At 34.9% G+C, this 24710-nt stretch overlaps 1 protein-coding gene across 1 annotated transcript; it reads right to left on the reverse strand.

Moving 5' to 3' along the window:
- Positions 1–3732: 3732 nt before the first annotated feature.
- Positions 3733–5719, reverse strand: LOC119069323 (protein tailless). Its single transcript, XM_037173380.1, has 2 exons — positions 5516–5719; positions 3733–5392 (listed from the first exon to the last, which is right to left on the reverse strand). Exons 1-2 carry the CDS (start codon positions 5580–5582, stop codon positions 4254–4256), a joined length of 1206 nt encoding a protein of 401 aa, XP_037029275.1. The 5' UTR covers positions 5583–5719; the 3' UTR covers positions 3733–4253.
- Positions 5720–24710: the final 18991 nt, after the last annotated feature.

Below are 24710 nucleotides of genomic sequence, written 5' to 3' on the forward strand. Positions count from 1 at the left end.
TCATCTTTTGTTCTAAAAATAAATGATAACAGAAGTATTCGTTCGGTTAACCCTTTAGAAGTGTCATTTTTTCTAATTATCCTCAATATGGTTTAATAGCCTGAACTAAGAATATATCCCAAAGACAATTTTTTTTTAATTCGAGAAACCACAGCAGAGTAAAATAAACCAGGCAGGTGCGGCTCATTTCTGAAATGTCGAATAAGGGACATTATACACTGTCTGAAAATGAACTAAAATGAACACTGACATTAATTGAATTATTTTATTCGCGAAATATAAGGAGAAACAAAGTTTCTGATCGAGAAAATTTGTTGGTGCAAATATTTCGACTTTTATCAACGCACTTCAACGCTATTGTACGAAATGGTTTTATTTTCCAATGTTCTACAGTTGTGTGACACACTGCCAAGTATCAATTAATTTAAAGTATCACTCATGCTTAAAGTGCGTTGAATTTTAGGTTTATCTTGAAAAACCTTGGTGTGAAAACTGCTTGATAAGAATCTAGACATAAATAAATATGTTGTAATGTGCTCGAGCTATCGACTAAAAATGAGCTTCTTTCTAAGGAGAATAAACGTTTTTTCAAAAGCTTATCAATGTTAGGATTTTCGGTTGGATATATGATAAAACAACTCGAGCGTACAGTATCGGTGAAAGTCAGTTCCATATTTTTACACAATGCTACTTGGGCACTGGTTCCACAGTCACAAAATTATAAATTCATGTAATGGGTACAGTAGTGTACAATTACTTCTAAAAATGCGTTTTCAATACACCTTCCTTTATTAGTCTTGCAATATTTCTGAAATCCAAATCAAAATTAGGTGATATTAAGTTACAGTAGACTTGTATGTATAACAAAAAGAGCTGCACTTTTTTTTCCTTAACTTCTTTCAAAGGATAAAAAATCCCCACAAATTTCTTACGACAAAATTGCTACCACTATTTTGAGGTATTGTTTCGTAATATTCGATAACGTTTTCATTCGCATTCAATTCCGAATTCAAAATCTTTTTTCGGTTTTAACATGTTGAATGAACATATATCAACATATATGCACTACATACTACAGCATGTGAATGGCATTAAAAGACATGTAAAAGTAAAGAGAAGAAAAAAAAAATTTTGTGAAAATACGTTTTGGCATCAAATTGCAATCTAACGAACGATCGTTTTATTTTGTTTGTGTTGAAAAAGATGAAGAGGAAACGCCTTTTTAATTCTTTTAACTTCCAAGAAGACCCCATTTTCAACATGAACAAAGTCTGTTTTCATATACTTCCCTTGCAAATGTGTAGATTTTACTTTATTGAAATCATCATCATCATAATCACAGAGTGATATTTAATTTTTTTTTTGTTATTATATTATTTATACGGAAAATACAATACTTTTGACACTAAATGGTATGTGATTCGAACAACAAAACACCGGAAACTGAAAAATGTACATGAGTATATTAATGTCTGGTGTGTAGCATACCATTGTATGTTTTCATAATATGCAAACGCGTTTGTGCTTTTCAACGTCCTTTCCAGGCGTATTTCGTAGGGAAAATATCAATTATCTACTTCGGTTCGCTTTTCACCATTATTAACTGGCCTGTATTTATGTGCATATCAGTCATTCCATTGGTAACAGTAATTTTGAAGTCGTTCTCATTGTCGTTGCATAAAATGATTGCCGATTTTCGATTTTCATTTCTTTATAAGATTTATTGGACCGCAGAGAATATATGACAATCAGAAAAGATTGTCGAGAGAAGATAACGGTAGATTGTGCGACACTAAAGGCGACAAACTGCTTAGAACAGTTAGTAGTCGCAAAGTGGTAATGCATGCAACCAAGTGATAATAGTTATTTTCCTAGGGAATTCTAGCAGACAAGAAGGCCGGAGGCGAGTTCTGCAATCGAATTTGCTAAAAATCCGTTTAGCATAAGTTAGGAAAAACGTTTTTCCTAAATGACGTTGAAAATACCCGAAGAAATCGCGATATTTTAACAATAGTTAGGAAAATAACTATTTAGACTCTAGAGGTCGGTCGATTTTTGAATATTTTCCATCCGAGCTTTTGGACCTATACTAGGTGATCCGACTCAGCGAAGTCTAAAGAAAATTTTAAGATCAAAAAAAATATTTTCAAAAATGTTCTGTGCTTTGCCCAAGACGATTTTTTTTATATCTTCTAGTTTTTCGATGTATCGACACTGTAAAGGCTTTCTTGTCTATGCCAAAAAGTGAATTGTTGGTAAAACGGTCTTAGTATAAAATGCAGAGTCTACTCTAATAAACAAACCCAAGACACATCCTTTTTGTGACGAAAATACTTTTTCCGGGTAAAAAAACTTCGCAGGTTTCCGATATTTTTTCCACAAAATGAGTTTAAATTTTGTCGCACAATAGCTTATTTTAAAGCTACGTTGATAGGGAACCAATAAGTAAAAAATTTTCGAGAAAAATTTTAAATGCGGTCGAGTGATCGCCATGAGAGTGACTAAAAATTAGTCATTTTCGGCCTACTAGGAAGAATTATACTTGTGAAAAAGCTCTGTTCTCAACTGTTTTTGGTTGGAAATGTGTTATTAACGGCCAAAAACAATAGATCATTGTCAATGTCGTTTGAGATGTCAAATGAGCTGTCATTTTCACAAAGCTAACCAAAATGTTACAAAAATTTATATGGAGCTGTCATTGTTTGAGGTTAGCTTTGTGAAATTGACAACTCATTTGACACTATTTTGAGAGAAGAACAGTTATTTGACACGGATCTATATTCATAATGAAAAACATGATTTATTAATTGTTTAGGGATCACTTTTCCATGTATGTCGAAAATGGCTATCTCATCACTCCACCGCATTTAAAATTTTTCTCAAAATCTTTTTATTTATTGGTTCCCTATCAACGTAGCTTTAAAATAAGCTATTGTGCGACAAAATTTAAACTCATTTTGTGAGAAGTTTGCTATTACTATTATTAGTTGGCTATTACACCACGAAATGTCATTTCATTAACGGCTAATCATTTGTTATCAACAGCATTGACAATACTAACCAATGACCTACTCTTAATTTGGTCTAAAATAGAAAAATGATTTTTAAACCAAATAAGGTAGCAGAGTTTCTGTTCAGTATTAAGCTAAACTTGAAGCAAGCGAAGTAACAGATTTAATGACTTATAACGCCATACACTTACAGTGTGACGTCTATATATGTGATTTATATTAAAGTTAAAGCATGCGAGGTAATAGATTTGAATCAGACATTTTGAATGGCACTTTGGTTTCTATTCAAACGACTTGATAGAAATACACGTAAAATTGAAACCGACATGTAAAAAATATATGAGAGAAATTGAGAGAAACTCTTTCATACATAAAGTGTCGTCACATGCATTCTATCCCAGTCAAGAGGCTGCGCTTATCCTTTTTCTGACTTAATGATACGTTTCCTAAAATTTTCCAAAAATTTCTTTATTTTCTCCAAAACATTTCTAAAATTCAAGAAAACAAAATTATCAAAATTAGTCCCTAGAGGTTTAGTCGACGGTGAAAAGATTTTATCAGGAATAGGTGAAACTCCAACAATAGACTCAAAATACAGGAATATCCTTTGGAAGTGAGCTGCTTGTCTTGTTGTTGGTGATAAAGAAGAAAATGTAAAATTTCTTATTATAAAAAATATTTATTTTCATTGATTTTCCTTATTTTGTACATAAAATTTTGAAATTCGTTGAGTATTAAAATAAAATATTAAATACAAAAAATTGTTATCAAACAATTTTAAAAACTTGCTATCGATAAGTATTTTGTCTACAATTTATTCGTTTTACCACTTTAGCGGGCTACTTCTAAATGCACTTTTCGGTATGACACCACCATTCGACCAGTGATATTCGATATTCTGTTCTGTTCTCTCGCACTCGGTTCACCAATTAGAGATAGAAGTGAACCGCGAAAAAGTCAATTATATCACCTGCGACATTGTAATTGCGGTCTCAAACCAGAATCTATTGACTTTGTGACTGCGTTCCACTTCTATCTCCAACGGACGAGCGCGCATAAACATGAAATAACTCGCAATTAAATATCACTGGTTAAGATTAGTGGATAGAGCACTATACAAACTGAAATTGTTCCTTTTTCGCTTATCTCAGCTCGACTCGATTTATTAGTATCACTGATACCTTTACTAGCAGTATGTAATGTAATAACACAAAACTAAAGTAGAATTTCATTTACAGCAGTTCAGTTATACGTTCTATACACATTCAACAATGTACCGATAATTGTACCGTCACGGATGGTCCGTCGGAAAAACAGTTCTTCAATGGTGTAGTTGGTAACGTTTGCGAAAAGTGGCAACAATTTTTCCACTAAACTTTCAAAGCGTCCGGGCGTTGTACTCGTATAATTTTTCAAATTACTTTTCGCGGCATCATACAACACTTTGATACTATTAATTTCTCGTAAATGTTTCGAATCACTTGTTGAGCACGGACTACCACCAGTACTGTTCGATCGAATACCGTCAAAACAATCCAAATTATCCGTTGTGAACAGAATTATTTCACGTAAATATGTATATTCGGTGCGATCGACATTTTGCGATGCAAGCTTGTTCAATATGATTTGGAATTCTTGCACTTCCTTATGTATAGATAGCACTTTTTCCGGTCGTTCCACATTGTTCAATGTTTCGAAACAAATTAACTGATTAAAATTAAAATTCTCTTGCGCCGCACCGATGATGAAGAAATCCTTCCACGAATCCTCTAAAATAATGAGTTGATCGCTGATTGGCAGGTCTGGCTTACGCGTGGTGAGTCGATCTTTAATCCATCGTACGTTGTCGAGGAAAATTTGTGCGGCCGCTTCGTAAACAGATTCCATGGCAATTAGTGGTGGCGGCGGTGGTGGAATTGGATGTGTGAGGAGCCGTGGCATGTAAGGTAAATGCGGAATTATCGGAGCTTGTCGATGAACCGATAAATCCAATACCATGGGTGGCAACAATTGAGGTCTGTACGGTATTCCATGCAACATCATTTCATGTCTTATCGGCGTGTTTGTGTTGATTATCGATTCCTTGTACATGGCCATTTGTCGTCGAAGTGTTGAATTACGGGGACCTCTTTCATTCTGTACCGCATCTTTGTTCATGCCCACATCGAAGCACTTTTTCAGTCGGCATGCTCTGCACTGATTGCGGTGTGTTTTGTCGACGACACAATTCCCTTCCGACTTTGATTTGCACACATAGTTTCGATCGCGTCTGATCGATCTTTTGAAAAATCCGGCACATCCATCACAGGCGAATATTCCGTAATGTTTTCCGCTGCTGTGGTCACGGCATACTTTACACGGGACATCGTATAGAATTCGACCTGAAACAATTGAAAAGTTGATTTAGTTTCGAGTTTCGTTTTTCACTCACATTCAATTCAATTTAACGAATCGTCCGCAAAATTATTGTTTGTTTTTTTCAATATTTAATTTTCAACACTTACTCGATGACGGTGGAATCCTTAAATGATTAAATCTATCGAATTCCGATTCACGAATTGGTGATCTCATGTTGGCAAAACAGAAATCACTTGAGAAAATCGAACTCAAAAACAAAAAGAAAATAAAACCAAAAAAGCTAAAAAAAACTACAACTGAAGAGGAATGTAATGCTCGGTTCGAGAACCTTTTTCGTTTTGAAATGGTTACAACAATTTTCCGTTCTATATATCAAAGTACACCCCATAAGTCACATATTTTGTTGTTGTCCTTTTTACCATGCTGGCAAGGCTCATTCATTTTTTCCCCCTAGTAAAATGTACATAGATAAACGCTATTGGTTCTGCACAGATCTATTGTATATCGGTGTAAGGGAGGAGCTTCAAATCCCTTTAAAATATTTATTGTTCGATGTTGTTCGTTTTCATTCAAAACCGGCGAAACTACACTCGCACAATTTTAGTTGATTGGTACGTTTTATGGATGTCTGCACATTTTTTTTTGTTTATTATTATTGTTCTTTCACTTACCTACCTTTTTGGCTTGATGTTTTGAATTTTTGATTCTTTCCATTCACACACTCCCAGTTAACCGAATCGATCCGATTAAGAACATTAATTATTACGACTATGTTGACTGTACCATTTTTTTTGTCCTTCTTGCTAGGTTTACGTGAAGACACAGTTAGGGTGGGAATTTCATCATTCACACCACTTAAGAGTAATCTTATGTTTCGCTCTTATTTCAACGTAGACACAACTTGTGTTATCTGGGTCATATGCAAATTTGGTGGTAATGGAAGGGTATGTGTAGCGAAAAAGATGCAGCTTAATATTTGATATTAGGGGTGACTTATACGCTTTGAATTGTTCGCTACAAATACATATAAATGTTCGAGGTGAAGGGTTGAATTGCGTTCTTCGATAAATTTTGTATGAAAAACGAATTAATTTACGCTGCAATGGAAGTGTGAGATAGTCAATTTTCTAGGTAATTGAATACATTTACAAAGAATCTGAAGACTTAGCGACTGATTTTTGGCCAATATATTCTTCTTTAAATCGCATTTTTAGCCAAATGAATAAAAATGTAGCAGACGACATGATATCTACATTTTTCCTCATTTCGCCAAAAATGTGCAATTATGACTTCTTCGTGAAAAGTCCATGAAAAAATGTCTTGTCCAAAAATAATTCTGCAACTGTAACTGCAATTGCAGTAAGATAAAGAAGGAAAAAGTCGAGTATAACTGAGTGGTTAGTTTCCTCCCACTGAGTCAGTTATACAAATTTCAATTCTCTTCACAATGTTACAATTAACACTTGTTGCTACATTTGCAAAAAAAAATATTTGATGCTAATGATATTAACGATCTGAAAATTTCTTTAATTAACCTGTTGCACGGCACTTGTCTGCATTCGATTTTATCGGAGAATTATTGCGTCTGGTTATGTTTCATTTCTTTTCTTGATACGTGTGGTACATATGGATATGTCACTTATTAATAATATGTTACACACGTCTGTCGTTACTAAATATGTGGACGTTTTTAGTTCGAAAGTTATGTGCGTACAGATACACAGCATAACGTAACATATTATGAATCGTTAGCACCAATTTCTATTACGCTGCAACACTGTTTGTCAATTGGCATGACGCCGATTCTTTTCGAAAATTGAAAAGTAACGTAATATCTGCACTGGTGCATCGAGTTTACATGATTCGAGATCTATCTGCAATAAGATCTAAAGAGGACAGTTAGTTGAACTTCGAATTACTACATGTTTCTTACACCAGCTAGATCTACAATAGAATTTACTGCGTATTACTAGTCTATAATTGAGTCAAATTTTCTATTTTTGGTGGAGCAATTTAGATGCTTCTGGTCCTATTATGGACTAGTCATTAAAAACACCTAACATTCTAAAGTGATTTTTATGAAATTTTCATCTTCTAAACTACTGGATTTAATATTGATCCATTTCAGTTGGTGTGCTTAGTGGTACCGTGTCGTGATCGTCAGATTAATGAATTAGCTTGTTATGAGCATCGATTGATTTTGCTTTGTCATTGTCATTGTCCTTTGACCTTTCAGCCAAAAAAAGCATCACCAACTTCCTGAATGAGTCATATTCGGAAACAATCTCTCTCATCCAATTATATTGTACTATGACGAAAGGGAAGCAAGAAACGTTCGTAAACGAACAACTATGGCCCATTCATAAATTTACGGACGAATGTTTCATTCATCATTTTCGAAATGCTTACTACCTGTTTCCACTATATATTCGGAAATTTCGGCAATAAAATTACTACGCTCAATTTTATGAATGAAACCTAAGCCAATTTAGAATTTTGTGCATAGAATTTTATGACGTGCAATTGTCTTAGAGGATTAGTTGAAAATAATTTTTACGATTGGTTTCTTGGCAGGAGGTGTGACGATCGGACAAACATGAAAGATAGTTGGCACAGGTGAGAGTTCCAAACTCTTTCATATTTTGTTGTATTAATAGGATTATCGTAAATAATCGAATTAGTGAATTGGTTTAGGAATCACAGCTACCACTTAAGTGGTTGGTTAAAGAAAAGGCATTTATATGCTGTATGATTTAGAACATTTAAGGCGCAGTGGCTAGTGGTTTAATAACTCAATATCGTCCATGCACACTTAATTACATAATATTTCCTGTCGAACTGAATGTATTGGTCAGATGAAAAGCATCAAGCGAAAGTGATCACAGTCGACAGCTGTCAAATAGAGTACTATGAAATGGTTTTTAACAGTTTTTTACAGTTGTGCGAAAATTAGACTTTGTGCCACCGAGAATTGAAATACGACTCTTTTCAGCACTCACTTTAGTGTTGTAAAGTGACTTATTTCAGCACCCGTTTGATGTGATATTACAACACTCAAAGGAGTGTTGATATGGAATTTGTATGAGTTGTTACAGCATTCGCTTGAGAAAATGCAAAGCAATGTGATCGATCAAATTTAAGAGTGATTGTTTACAATGAAAATTATGATTTTTTGTGCTCTTGTCTATTTCAATTCTCAGTTGGCACAAAGCATGATGTGTTACAAGTATTGTAATGTTGATTTTTTCAGCACACGACCCAATTTTCCTTACTCGCTCCGCTCGTAAGGAAAACTTGGGTCTAGTGCTGAAAAAATCAACATTACAATACTTGTAACACAACATACTATTTCATATTTATAATGGGTTACGTAAAGAATTTGAAGGCTCTTAAGGAATTGAAAATCCTACACGATTATATTATATTATTACGCCTTACAATTACGATAGTTATTTTCCCACATCGTTGATATATGATACCATCAAACGGCATCTCAGTTGTTTAAATTCAAATTGAAATCATATTTGGGATGCATTGGATGATAAAATTTCGTTCTTTACCGACAATATCTCCTATTCATTCGAAACTTATATAAATGGAATAGCTGTGGATATTCGAACGAACGTCCTTTGTTCGAAAGTACGCCTTTTAGACTACAGATAATTTTGTTTTCTATTCTTGAACGAATGAAAGCAAATCTTTGTTTTCTTTTGATTTGATTATAAAAAAAGGATCTACAAAACTCTTTGCGATAAATGTGAAATCGAATCATCAGGTGGTTTTTTCCAAATCCTTTCGCTTAAATGGCATTGAAGAGAAGTGTTCTTTTGTGTTCCATTGTTCTTTTTCTTGTACCCATCGTTCGTACAACACTCAATATTATCGTTGAAATACGGTCTCAGAGCTATTTTTTATTCGAAAGACAAAAGAAAAATGTTTTGACTACTGCGGCCGCGAAGAAGTTAATAAAAGTAGTGATTGCATTGTTGAACGAAGCTAACGAACTTCGACCGTACAAACTTTGAAAAGCCGAAAATTGCCTATGTCATCCACGGGAACAAAATCAGTTTAAAAATAATTGTGATTCAAATTAAATTGACCATGGACGTTGTTAAAGTTATGCATGCCTTCATTCACTGTGGTGTAAAAAGGCAGCACACGGTGGAGCTTGAAAAAGTTTTTAGTCCATTTTTTTGTTTAAATTTTTGTAAACTATTGATGGGATATTTTAGACCTGAAATCCGATACACTTTTAAACCATTCAATCCAGTGCCGCTTTTAGCTTTTGGGCGCCATCGGGCAATTGGAAAAATAGGCGCCAATTTAGTAAAGCTACATTTGTTTAAGGATCTCGGGCGCCACTTTCTTCGGCTCCACTTCGGGCGCCACTTTCTTCCGCTCCACTTCGGGCGCCACGGGCATTTGCCCATTTGGCCCATATGGAAAAGGCGGCACTGATTCAATCTCCTACACAACACTTTATTCTTCGAGCTTAATATATTCGGTGAGAATTTGAAGTTTTCATTCAACCAGCTTGTAAATCTCATGATACGACTTTCATGATTAAATATTTTCGAATCGTAAAATAAATAAATTGCTGTGATTGGTTCAATTTAAACACGTGTGTAAAGTTCGTAGAATACTTGCGCAACTAATTTCACGCAAAGTATACGGGTGCGTAACGCTGTGAGTAAAATTTTATTTCACTCAACTTCGTAAATTAATTTCACTCACGTACGAACTTTACGAGGCTTAACGGTTCACCCCTATTATGTGTTGGCAGCTGCCAAATAGAGTACTAGTTTTTTAAAGTGCTAAAATTTGTTCGATACACTGTCCCGTTTCAGCACTCTATTTATAGTATCACTCATGCTTGAAGCGCGTTGGTGCAGGTCTAAACTGACCTAACACACGGCGATGTGAAGCTTCAGTAAAGGCTAGTGCACAGTTCGTGAGACCATGCAAAATGGATGAAAATTGAGTGAAAAATTAACGGTTACATCAAGTTTACATTAGGCATGAAAAATATTTGACAGATGGCACATAGATTTTATGTCAAAAAATTGCAATGAATTGAACTATTTTTCAGCCATTTTTAACTGCATGTCAAATATTTTTAAAATTAGATATTTAGAAAATGGCACACAATAGCGAAAATTTAAAATGCTGATGTGAACTGACACTGCGAACACGATTTCAGCCATATAGGTCGGTTTTCATATAAATATTGATGGGTTTTTGTCTCTGAAATTTGACAGCGTTGTGACAGTTCGTATGGCATTGGAACAAACCAACGCACTTTAAGCATGTTGTACTCTAAATAGAGCACTGAAACTAGAACTGTGCGCCGGTCTTAGCCGATGAGGTCGGCGGCTAATTTGACGACGGTGGGTATCGGCGGCCGGCTACGTCAAAAAATTAGTTGGCGTCGGCGGCGTCGGCGGCTAAATCGATATAACTGAATAAAAGATCCAAAAGTTTTCAAAAACTCAATTTATTGAAGTTCGTCGAAAGAAATTTCAAACAAAGTGGCGTAATTTGTAGAGGAAGGTTGCTCTTTGTTGTACATGTTAGTGATGTAGAAGAGAATGTTCAGACCTAAATTGAATTGCGTTTCGAACCTGAACTTGACCTGTTTGGAGATTTCACAGAGGATAAGTTCTTTGATGTGGTACCGGCACGTATAACAAAAAAAAATTTAACGATTTTTTTACTAAAATCATAGTTGTTGTGTATAAAAAAAATTGTTAGCATTGCTTAGCAAAAGGCTCGACTTTCTACTAATCCAGCAATGAAATTTTTTTTTTTTGCTACTAGTCATCGGATTAGACAGTATTCTTTTTGCCAACATTGAAAGTGTCGACATTTCCTTAGCATAGTTCTTACAAAAAATCGGATATTGCCTACCAGCAAGTTATAATAAATAGTGAATCTCACGGTCGCCCTCATTTTCTGATCTACGTCTGTCTGACTTGTTGAAGACTTGAATGTTTTTCGACCATTTCTTCAAAAAACTTTGATGATGATTTCAGCCGATACAGCCGCCGACCAAACGTCGGCTAATGGCGGCTGAGAGTGTATCAGCGGCGGCTACCGGCTGAGCCTAAAATCGGCTGGCGTGGCCGGCACGGCCGGCTGGCGCACAGTTCTAACTGAAACTGGACAGTGTATCATACAAACGTAAAACAATGTAAAAACATTTTCATGTAAAATAGAGTACTTTCTGCCTTCTGCGTCTGACCACTATGATTACTCGAGCTTGAGGTGCGTTGAACAAACCTATAAAATTGTTATTATTTTACGACCCTTGCAAAGTTGTATACGCCGATAATGCAAAGCAAATCAAGAAAATCAAGTCCAATAATCAGAATCCGATTTAAGATGAAACTGGAAACGACGAAACCTTTTGTGAAAGTGTCATTTTTCGAGGATAATCTCACGGATAACAAAAATATAACCAATTTGAAATGAAATCAAAAAGGACGATCCCGGCGCTAAGGAACAATGTACATTGCCGATTCACCTTTTTGTTTATTATGTGAATGAGTTGGTTGTTATTTTCACACTCACCTACACATTCTTTTCGTCCCGTTTTATTTGTTACCTTCTTCATAACGTAATTTTCGTACGGGCACTAGCGGAAGAGTGTAATAAAAGTGTTCATGCACCTTTACAACAAATTTCACGCATAACGGCCAGTCTTTAGGTCTTATTTGTTTATCTTCTGAAAGTGTGTGCTCAATAAATGCACCAAAAAAGTTATAAACTTCAGACCTTTATTTTATCACGACACGTCAAAGTAAATAAATATGTTTTTTTTCGGCAATAATAGAGACGGAGGTAAGACCAGTAGGACGAAGAAAAAGCATTACAAATAAGAGTCCAAAGATTAGGTACGACATTAGAGGTAGTCATTAGGGGTCGAAAGTATGTGTTGAACAAGATAATCGAACGTACCTCTTCATTGTTCTTTTTAGTGATGTATTGTATCTGGCCACACATCAATATAGTTAGTTAAACGACCAGATTTTCTGTTTTACGTGTTACGGCAATGTAAATGACGTTTCGCTCGCTCATATTAAATATGCATTTACATTGGCTTATCACTTAAAGCACAGTACGTACGTAAACTTATTTTGACGAGAGGTAATATCGCTCTCTTCTTCGGGTGAAGCTATAACATCCCCGATTGTCAAAATAAAAATTTGGATGCAGAGGACGTACTATCAAATTCTGTAACTTCAGAACAAATTCAATGTGTTCACTTATTGACATAAAAAAACTTGTCGTCAATATGCACCTGTTAATACACATTCAGAGTCCTCACATTTAACATCTAACGACGTAAACATTACCATCCCTAACATAAACATGTTTAATATTGAGGGGGCTGTAATAATGTGCGTGCAAAAAACACTAAAATGAAATTACCATTTGCGTGATCGCGTTCCAGGGACGACAACGAAAAGCATACGAACGAGAAATGTTTATTTGAATCATAAAAATTTGGTGACTTATCTCGTCATAGAATAAATAGAAATTGCGTCACTGGATAAAACAATGATGAGACCATATGTTTGTTCTCTCTATCACATAAATTACATTGAAAAACGTCTAATGACACAATGGCTCGAAATGATGCAGGGCAGCGTGGGAATTTTGTTTTTTTTTTTATTTAATGGGTGTTGGAATGAAGAAAATATAACAAAATTCAGTATTCAACATCCACCCCCCGAATCTTATGCGAAAATTATTAACTTCAGTACCAATTAGACCAATTCAAGACTGAGATACAATAAAACCTCTATTGCAGAGGTGATTATTTTGACCATACCGTGTGCAGCTAACCCACAAGCTATTTGCGGTTATTCTAATCATTAGTATGTTTTGAAACACACCGACAAATGTAGAATTAGACTTATGATTGGTTGGCCATTGTGAATTTGGGTGAACTTTTGATGTTGAAGCTTAGGGCATATTTTTTGAATTGGAACTTTAGAGCCTCGGCAGTTCTCTGCTATTTAAATTTCTTCTCCGCCAATAACGGATTTGTTCCACAGTTTTTCCGGCTCTTTCCATCCCCGAAAGTTTTGGCTGTCCTCCCACATAACTCGGCGGTTCGCTGATGGTAAATTTTCAAAATCTGTAAAATCGTCTATCAGCGGACGCCTGAGGTTCTATGGTGAACGAATAAAACTTGCTGGAGACGATAGAGCGTGAAATACTATGGAACAAATCCGTTGACGGAGAAAAAATTTTGATAGCGGAGATCGCCGTACACCTATAAAAAAAATATTTGCGTATGGTAACTCTGCTGTTCATTTTACAACATAGCTGAACATTAGTTTTCAGCATATCTGTATATTCTACGTAATTGTTGAATGTTGAACGGAATGACAGTACTATGTACAGCTAAGATGTACTACTGCACTGTTAAGTTACCAAATGTACTTGTCGCGAATTTGTACAGCAGAGCAGTACATGATTTGTGACAGATCCAAAGTACTATTGAGATGTAAAATGTACAATATAGCTGAACGAATGACAGTTTGAATGTAAGTCGAGGTAGCTGAACGAATGACAGTTTGAATAATTCAAATTGAATGTAAGTCGTGGAAACTTCCATAATATCAAGACTAAAAACTGCATGACATTTCAATACAATTCTAGATTTATTCGTAATTCATAAATTCAGCGGTGAATAAATGAACTGGAATAATGAAAGATTTTTTTTAGTGTAATTGACGGTAAAAGCTGTCGTTGTAGATAGCATATTTTCTGATGCCTCTACTCGCATCTTTTATCCTTCCGGATATCAATTTAAAGCATTTCATATTCCTTATGCGATGGAATCTTTGATGAAATCACATCAAAAAAATTTATGACTAACTATTTTCAGGGTCGGTAAAATTTCTATTAAAGTACGCTAAATGTAGAAACCAGATTTTATGTAAATAAGACGGATTATGTGCAACTGACGTTTTATTAACGCACCGAGTTATACATAAATAACTATTTTCGTAAACAAATTATAGATTTGCAACGGTTTCGCCGAACAAAATGATCCAAGCACGAACCGACTATTATTCAAACGTAACCTCACTTAAGTTTCGTTAAATTTTTCGTTCATTCATTCATGTGTATGAAATTTTTTTAACGTGGATGGCCAACGCACTGCTCCTAGCATGAACACTACTTTGACAAATATCCAATTTGGAGGCTTTTGTGATGACAGCTACCGCTTAAGATTGATTGTATTGTGTGTTTTAACTCATACAACGAAAACAAGTCATCTATCTTTATCTTTACGAAAGAAACGCAGTGCCTACTGTGACTTCATTAGCCTCCAAATATTTCTTATGTTCATGCTAGGAGCAGTGCGTTGGGATGGCATTTCTTGATGTGGATGACATTTCAATCGGCTATGAAGATGATCTATATATAAACATAACCTAAGTATTTTTTTGTGTTACTACTGACATTTTCATTCTTAGTAATATTGAGGTTATAGTCTTATGGGCGATAATAAATTATTTTAGTGGTACTTCTCGCTCAGTGATTTGTGTCCACCACTAAATACGTCGAAAATTAAGCCGACGAAAGTCCTGTTTTCTTGTTGATCAATAAAATAATTGTAAATGACGATAAATTCTATTTTGGATATCAACAACTTAATACAATCCGTTTTCTCAAGAGGTAAAAGGCTTTAAAAGTTGTTGTGAGGAATTCTTTTGAAAATCCACCTATCCAAATCGGACCCATTTCGTCTATGATTGATATATACATGGTTTTAAATGTTGCCCTTAGATCTCAAAGCAGGCTTCAGATAGTCTCTAGTCACTTTTGGTTGATAGTGGCTGACCTTAGAAGGTCGAAAAAGGATGTTTTTCGGACTCATTTTACGGCTGCTAAATGTGCGCTCGTTGGAAAGCTGAAGTCAAGTACTTTCAGGGCATGCCTAGTTTGGACTAAGTTCGGACAATCAGTTTCAATAAATGAAAACTACTAATTGAAAAAACACATTTTTCGAAAAAAAAACAAAGTTTCCATGGTTCTGGATAAATAGAGTAGGGTAATTTTTGTTAAGAATAGAAGCCACTCCATTGGTGGAATTTGTGTCATGTACAGGTACAAATTTAGGATTAATTTTAACGAAATCTACTAAAAAAAATAAAAAAAAATTCTAGTATTTCTCAATTATTTTCGATATTTTGACATTTTACATTACAGCACAACAGTATAAGAATATGAGAACTTTTGAAACTCAATTTCACAATACTGCTCAGCTGAACATTAATGTTCAGAAAAACAGTACTATGGAGACGTACGGTTCTAGCCGCAGTTAGCGCCAATTTTTTTTTTTCAATTTAGTTAATTTAGTTAATATAATTTAACGTACTAAATAATATAACAATGAAAAATGGTGGATTTTGACTATATTTTCTGTACAATTTTTAATTTTGGATCAGGGAATCAACGTTCGCTTAACTGTACATTTATACAGCTGTGCTGTAAATATTACTGCTACGTTAACATAATGTACTTGTCGCGAATTTGTACAGTACATTCGTACAAAGACTACAGCTAAGCTGGACAAGATTTTTTTAGGTGTAGAATATGGGTTTGAAAATGCAGACCTCCGCCAATTGCAATAGTTTTGTATGACCAGTTACCTCAGATCAAATTTTTAACACTTTGAGGCAATAGATGAAGGATCAGTCTAATGCCTGAAACTACGATTTTTTCTTGAAACTAGAGTTTTCAGTCTTAAAAGTTGTAACGCAACAGACCGTCATTGGCGAAATCTGCCCAAAAGATTGAACATGGAACAAATTAGGTCTTAGCGAATAAAATGGAAACGATGTTGTGCTTACCGGCGTGATGAACTAAAGTAATAAAACTGAAACACAGCCGCGACTTTTTTCTTATTATATTACCAATGTGCAACCTCAAACCCATATTAGTGTAATAAAAACGATTTACTTCCACCTTTCTATTTTATACAAAAACGATCCGGTTTTTCATGTTCAAGTCCAAGTCCAAGAACACTTAAATTAATTATTTTTCCACATTTTTTTTTCTCTCGTATGAATATTACCCAAACTGATTTATTTACCTTGAATGAAGGAAATTCCAAGAATGGTATAGCATCTCTTTTCGTTTTATTTGCGAATTCTTCTGATGTTTCATTTGCCTTATATAGACGTAACTCAATATGTAAAATTTTTATTTTATTACATGATTGTAAATGACTGAAATATAATAAATCGAGTTTTATTCAGTTTGTTTTTAATGCACAACATATATATGTAACATGTTCGACAGCATGAATAATTGTCGATGCAAAATGCATAGAATTTCAATTTAGGTGTACACTGAAGACGTGCTGAAAAGATTGGAATTTTAGAATTGTGTAAGAAATTAATTGAGATGAAAGTAAAATCAACTTTGATGGCAACGTTACCCAGGGAAATAGTAAAACAGCGATAGAGTTATCATGCAATGGAAAAATATCGCTATTTTGAAACTTGTATTGAAAGAAAACTGAAAGCTAAGAAGAAAAATTTCTGCACTGCAGAATCTGCCCTACACGCACGGAATTTTGAAAACCGACACATTCCCAGTTTTGTGGTTTATTGATTTTTTGTGAGCTTTGCATGCATTTTTATATGAAAAAAAAAAATCAAAAACTCAAGTAAAACAGTCAGTAAAACAGAAACATAAAGTGTGGCGGTTTTCAAAATTCCGCGAGTGTAAAACACATAAAAAACTTAGTGCAAAGGACTTGCATTTTGAGAGTAATGCCGATTTTTTCAGCACTCGCTCCGCTCGTAAGGAAAACTTGGGTCGTGTGCTGAAAAAATCTCATTACAATACGTGTAACACATCATGCTTTGTGCCAACCGAGAATTGAAATAAACAAGAGCACAAAAAATCATAATTTTCATTGTAAACAATCACTCTTCAAATTTGATCGATTACATTGCTTTGCATTTTCTCAAACGAATGCTGTAACAACTCATACAAATTCCATATCAACACTGCTTTGAGTGTTGTAATATCACATCAAACGGGTGCTGAAATAAGTCACTTTACAACACTAAAATGAGTGCTGAAAAGAGTCGTATTTCAATTCTCGGTGGCACAAATGTATGAAATTTTTTCATAACATCTGCATCTCTTTTGCACTAAATTTTGTATGTGTTTGAGGGCGCTATTGCAATCGTTCAGTAAATATTACATAATCCACACAACTCTCGACGAATTTTTAATAATTTTCCAAGAATTTCGATGCCCTGATAAATGGACATTCAGACGAGCCAAAGTGGCATGATGAGATTTTTATTGGATAGTAGCAGTGAAATAAATTTTAATAGTTTCGACAGCACCTAACGTGTTGTTTTTCAGTGTGCAGTAGCAATAAAAATTTTATGCCTTTGATGTGTACGACTTTCACTGTTAATACCCTCCATAATCATATATATGTCCTATATATGTATATATATATCCTATATTTGAATGTAATGAGTCGTCAAATATCTTTCGATAATAAATTTTGTAAATTGAAAGATTATAATGCGCTAAGAGTATTGTAAAGAAAAAGTTGTTGAATTTCCATGAAACAGAAAACTTACATAGAAAAAGTGGCGGTAGACATAAAAACGAGGATTTAAAGTAATTACCCTGGTGATTTCAATTTTTTTTTCTTTGACTAAAAAGTGTATTTCTAGTTCAGTTATTAACCCTCACTTTGTCCGCACGTTTTATGTACTTACACTGTTGGTCATATTTCACAGATCACAGTCTCTGATCTGGCAGAGAAAAAAAATCGTTTTACTGACTTTACCGTTGATGTTGATGTTGTTGGTAATTCGCCAGAGAATTTCGTTTGCGGTAAAAACAGAATTGTGAATATTTTAATAAATGCTAAGCTCTTTCTTTGTTTGTAGAACTAGTTTGTTCTCCAGATCGTACATACGGATATAAGCGAGATGATAAAGAGATTGGATAGTAAACCTTATCCCTTCAAGTGACCAGGTAAAAATACTTTAGCAAAAAAATATCGTTTATTATCCAACGAAACAATGGTAAATGGGTTATTATTAAAAGATCATTTTAAATAAAAGAAAAATATTTTCTTAAAATATTATGCAGATAACTTTAACTCGAACTGCCTTTCTTCATAAGTTGCCTCAACAATCAACACTACTCTGCATCAATTTGATTGAAGGTAAATAGAAATGTATGCCTCACTGAGTTACTTATTCCCACACATCATCAAGTTTTCACATATTCATATGAAAATACACAGTCGACAAGCAGTGAGCACTTGTCCATTCTTCGAAAATCGAAAACATCACCTGGTTCCCATACAATATTAAGACCGAAAATAAATATTTTCTTACTTATGAAAGCGTGTTTTCGATCATTTAAACGACCATTAGGGAATACGTATTAAATATGGCCACAAACACGTCGAAGGAAGAGTAAAAATAACAATTTACACAGGTCCAATTACTGTTGTGATTGAAGACAAATTTTAAAATTGGAAAGGGGACCCTTATCGTAAATAGAAATATTTTTTTGGAAATGAATGCCATTTACCAATAACTAATTTGTCAATTGTCCATTCAGACTAATAATAAAGTGTAACAATAGTAGCAATAATGATAGAGACAAATCTGTGCATATTTGATTGAATGTATGGACATGGATGGAAGATGGAATTAGAAAAATGTGCAGTGTAATGGAGGATTTTAATTTGAATTATATGTAGGTAGCAGAGAGCAGTAGTAGTGTCAATCTTCGACGCGACGGTAGGAAACTGATATCAAGCACTAGTGCAACCACATACACTTTGAGAGGTGTCAAGAAATCAAGTGATAGACTAGAATAGAGATAGACAACGTCTCGTAGAGTTATGTTCGGCAGGTGACATTGTGGAGTTGATGCTAATCTGCACCCAACGATTACATGGGCAGTCCGACATTTTTGAAAATCGCATCACCACCATGTCATCTTCCGAGACATACTTGTACGTAAACAAATTTTTGTAGTCACGTCTCAATATTTGACTTTTTTTACGTTGACGATCTTTCAATTGATATTTTGAATCTAAAATATTTTCATATGAAAATCCCAACGCACACGTCCATTAACTAGAGGGAAAACAACCACTAAGGACCTTTGTCGTCGTAATGAACTTACATTGTTTTAAAAAAATGCTACATCCAATGTGCCTCTGTTATAAATCATTCAACAAAAGTATTTCAACAATTCAGCAACTGCTGCTGCAGAACCAACAACCCTCCAAATGTACTTTAATTTGTTGTTGAGATCAACAATAAAACAATTGGAAAAACATCGTTCACATCATTTGTTTAGTGGATGTATAACAATTACCAATATACACACCGTGAGAGGAACTGTGTCACCTTTCAACGTAAAATGTAACATTAGGTTCGATCAAGTGGAAGCGGTTGGCTGAGGTCCTTCGCATTATATTGTGCTATGCTATGCAATGTTTAGCATTAAAAATAAAATTCAAGGGACATTTTGATGCATTCGTTTGTTGGTGTTGTGTGTTCCGATGATTCATATATATGATGTGGATGATGTTGTATTAATAAAACATTCGAATTCTGAATTTGAAACAATGTTTCGGTATTTCGAATTGTAAATTTTTCTCACGCCAGATGTGCAATAAGCGCTGGGGATGGTTTTATGAGTGTCACGTATATTATTTATAAATTATACATAGGACGTTGAGAATGGATTAGTCCTATATTAGCGATAGGAAGAAACGAACCCTACATCCCGTGTGTATGGAGACTGCGGTGAAAAACTATTAAATGAACATAAATCCATATTTTGTGGAAATACTTCTTGAACAAACGTAAAGCAATGTATGTTAAAAAGAATGAGGTAAAGGATGTGGTGTCAAGGATTGTGCAGTACTTTGAACAAAAGAAATAGTAGATTACATGTCATACATATGGATGGTAGCTTTTCGTAATTCCTTTTTGATGGTTTACTCACATCATTAGTAGTAGTAAGTAGCTGGTCTACCAATGACAGTGATACAAGTTGTTCAGAGTGACTAATCGATCGTGAAGCGCATATAGCTAACAAAACTATGTAGAAACTTGCATTCCACAGGGTCCAACCATTTTTTAATAATTTGAAGCACTAGAATTGGAATTCACTTACAGAGCACATGAATGTAAATCTAGTACTTCGAGACCAATACGTACATAGTAAACTCAAAATATTTTAACAAAACATCGATTCATTCTGTAAGTGACTGGTTGTACTTAATCATTTATTTTGGCACAGTTACTGCGGATAATTTGGCTCAAACTGTTGTCTTACTGCGAGGTCACTGGATCAAACCCAGTCAACAAAAACAAAAAAATCAGACAACATCCGCACAATTATAATCAATTGACATAAAATGTTGTACAGTGTGTCCACCAACAGTTGCTCAATAAAATAAAGTTTATGACGGTGGTGGTATAAGTTAAGAATTGTACACATTTGTTGTTGCTGTGGATTTTGTCTAATCCACCTACAGATTCAATCGTAAAGATCCAGGTCACAAATTATCGCAACGTCAGGTTTCACTGTTTACGTAAGTGCTTTCATCAGAGGCATTGATTAATGTTGCTAATAGTTACTGTAGTTAATTACTAGTAGTAGTATATACTTATCACAAGCACACGCGCATGGTTAGAGAGCCTCGGTTAAACCAGCCATATAACAATGGTTTATGTATCAACTTCCAACGCCTGCGCGGCACATCTACATGAGCGAAGAGAACTGACATCGCGATATTCAAATATGTGCCGTTTATTTTTCGATATGTGCAGCTCTTTATGGGTAACAAGATCCACAAAATCCACAAAAAAGTGTAAAATTCTTAACTCCACAATCGAATACGGTCATCATATATGTGGAGGATCAGAAACACATTGTCGACGACCTTGGAATGGCAACATCATTCTGACAAGAACGTTGTCAGTTCTGGATTGAGTTTATAAACACCCTAGAAAGTTTGCTTCACATTTTATTTTTCATTGATTTTTTCACATTTCTTTTTCTGTATAAATAACATCTTTGGTAACCGACACTCATTGTCCACTTTCGGACACTTTCCGCTATTTTGTGGTGTAAGGGAACTTAGAAACAATTTCGTTTGTGAACCGATCAATTTATTTTTAGAATTTCTTTTGTCCTATCACTGCACACATTTCTAATCGTAAGTTGTTACATCACTGCAATTTAATTTTCGTTGAACTTATCAATTTGATGGCTTAAAAATGTCTCTTAATAAAAACAAATCGATTGATTGTGGTGGTGGATGTTGTATTGGTGGCATTAATAATAAGATTAAATTTGCAAGAAAATGTTGCATGGCTGGCTTCATAAGCCAACTCGTTCGAGAAAAAAAAAAACTTATCATTTAAAGGAAAAAACTGAGTTTTTCTTCGATATTTCGACCTGTATCCGTGGTCACCATCAGGAAAAGCACTTTATTCAAGAATTTTTTTTGTTTGGTAACAGATATCACAGGATAACATTCAAATGAAATCTTTTTTTTTAAATTTAGTTCTCATATTCCGAAATTAAGAACATTAATAAACGGTTAAGAATGGCACATTGAAGTGAAAATTGATTATGCTACATGAATTGATTGAATAATTTATTTTTTAACTGCAAAGAAAAACACCACTACACAGGCCTAGCGCACACTGTCTCGAACTTAAATTCGCATTTTCCATGCTTCCGCTGGAGCTGCTTTCACCTCCAAGATTTTATTTTCGGCTAGCGACGACGCAACATCTGCTGAGTCGTAATAATCTGGTAATTTAAAGTGTTTCTCCATTTCACGCGGTGCTACATCTGGTATTATCGGATTTCCTTCGTCGGTATAAGTAACAGGAATTATTTGTCTTCCTGCAACCTTAATGTCTTGATTGCATGTTATAACGCTGACCTCGTTCTTTTCGAATTCTGAACAGTCCACCAGGGCTCGAAACCCTTTGTTGTTAACAACTGGCTGTTTTTCAAGCTCTTCTTTCGAACAGTCGATTTTTCCCGGATATGGTTTTATGGGTGGACGAAACGGTAGACCATAGTTCGCTGGAAAACATCTTTCGAAAAAGTAGATATTTTCGATGTCTGACATTCTCTTTAATTCAGTTCCTCTTCAATGCAGTTGATGAACTGTGATAAACAAATCACACTTTTATCACTAGATTGATGTCGTCTAACTGAATCTTTGCTGGGCCAATAAAATTATTTTTCTTTCAATGGACCAGCAATTTTTTTTTTTCACTTGATTGATTCTCTCTGATTAATTTGCAACCGAAATATTTGCTGGTATATATATAGCCTTTTCACACGAATAATTGCTCGCCGAATCGACACACTTTTTTCCGAGTCAGTATTTCGCTTGTTTGATTTCGATCATTTGATGTTTTCAATTGCATCGATCGGGTTATTTTTATCGAAGAATATAGAACTGCCAAATAAATATTACTCAACTGACTTTTTCACACGTGAGCAAGTATTGTGTGCATTCAGTGACGACACAAATAAATTACGGAAGCATCTGCTTCCTAAAACAGGAATAGATATTTTCAAATTATCGAGGAACGTGACATCCTATTATTGAACAGGTTACGGTTGAAGGTCCTGTGCATCATCAACAGCTGTTCAAAATATTATTCACTTGCAGCAATGTGAGATAATGCATTCACTGCAATAGTACTCATAATATTCCTTCAACGAAACGGTGCTGAAACGGTCCTGACTGCACAGGAGTCCCATAGAACGGGATAGTGAAAGAAAAGTAATATGTTTTTTGAGATCAAAAGAAAACTTTTTACTTAGGGGACTGTTCACTAATTTGAAACCCCAAAAGAGAAATGGTGTTTGAGTTTGTGTGACCGATTTCTACATTTTTCTATACAAAACTTTCATCCCTGGAAATTTTGCGTGATATACAGTTTAAGATGCGACAAACGACAAATGGCGATTCGGAAATTTTGAACAGTCTCTAATCCATCGAACAGTTCATTGTGTTTTGTCGAAACTTAAAAATAAGTCTCCGATCACTTGAACCGACACTTAAATTATTCTAGTGGTTTTCTCACCTCCTAGGAGGTCGTTTCATGAATTTTAATATTTTTTTCTCGCCGTTTCTTGAACACTTACAGACACTCATGACTTTTATTGATATTTTAATTGACCTCTAGTGGTTCACACAAATGCTCGATGTTATTACAGTTGAAGTTGACTAATTGAAAACCACTTAAGAAAGCATTACATTATCAGAATGTAATGAGTAATATAGCGGCGGTATTTTTTTGCCGGAATACACGGTAAGACAGGGACAGAATTATAAATTGAAAGGGGAATTCAGTAATTGATAGAAAGAAACCTTGTGCTGGCAAAATTGGTATTTTAGTCTGAAAGTTGTGTGTGGAGATTTTGTTTTTGAATTTATAAGTTTCCTATTTTCCCGACAGAATATGTTTCTACGGCGGTTGGATAAACCAATGAAATCATGTCCGGAGCGATAGCGGAGGACTTGACGCAGTCTAACTTCCAAAAAAAGAACGAAGAAATTTTTTTGAGACGCGGCAATCATGTCCGGAGCGATAGCGGAGGACTTGACGCAGTCTAACTTCCAAAAAAAGAACGAAGAAATTTTTTTGAGACGCGGCAATCATGTTCGGAGCGATAGCGGAGGACTTGACGCAGTCTAACTTCCAAAAAAAGAACGAAGAAATTTTTTTGAGACGCGGCAACTATATATAGGCGAGAATTTAAGTTTCTTTCCTTTTTCCTGTATCACCACAAATCCTATTCTATCTTATTCGCGCTTCAAATACGAGCAAAACGAGCTATCACTCGACTATGTAACTTTAAAATTGCCGGAGATACATCGTTTTGAAGTTGGTCATTTTGATAGAAAATGCACCAAATTAACGTTTTCCAAACAATCAAAATCTTTCAACTTACTCTGTATGTTTCTATCTGTCTATCTATCGACGGTCGATCTCGGAAACTAGTCAGCCAATCTCCATGAAATTTTGCAGGAACCTCAGGGTGGGCATAAAAATGAAAATGTGATACGCCATTACCCCAGGAAAAACCAGAATTTTGTTTTATTGGCCTCGAAGTGGTTTCTGAGTGTGGTTTTCGAGGGTCGGGAACGCGTTTTCGGCTGTAGCTTAGCTATATTGAAACCTACAGAGGCGTGCGACCCATCAAATGAAAGGTATTCGTAACACGATTCGAACAAAAAAAAATAATTAAAAAAATCGGAGCAGA

Source organism: Bradysia coprophila (genome assembly GCF_014529535.1).
Source record: "Bradysia coprophila strain Holo2 chromosome X unlocalized genomic scaffold, BU_Bcop_v1 contig_26, whole genome shotgun sequence".
NCBI lineage: Eukaryota > Metazoa > Arthropoda > Insecta > Diptera > Sciaridae > Bradysia > Bradysia coprophila.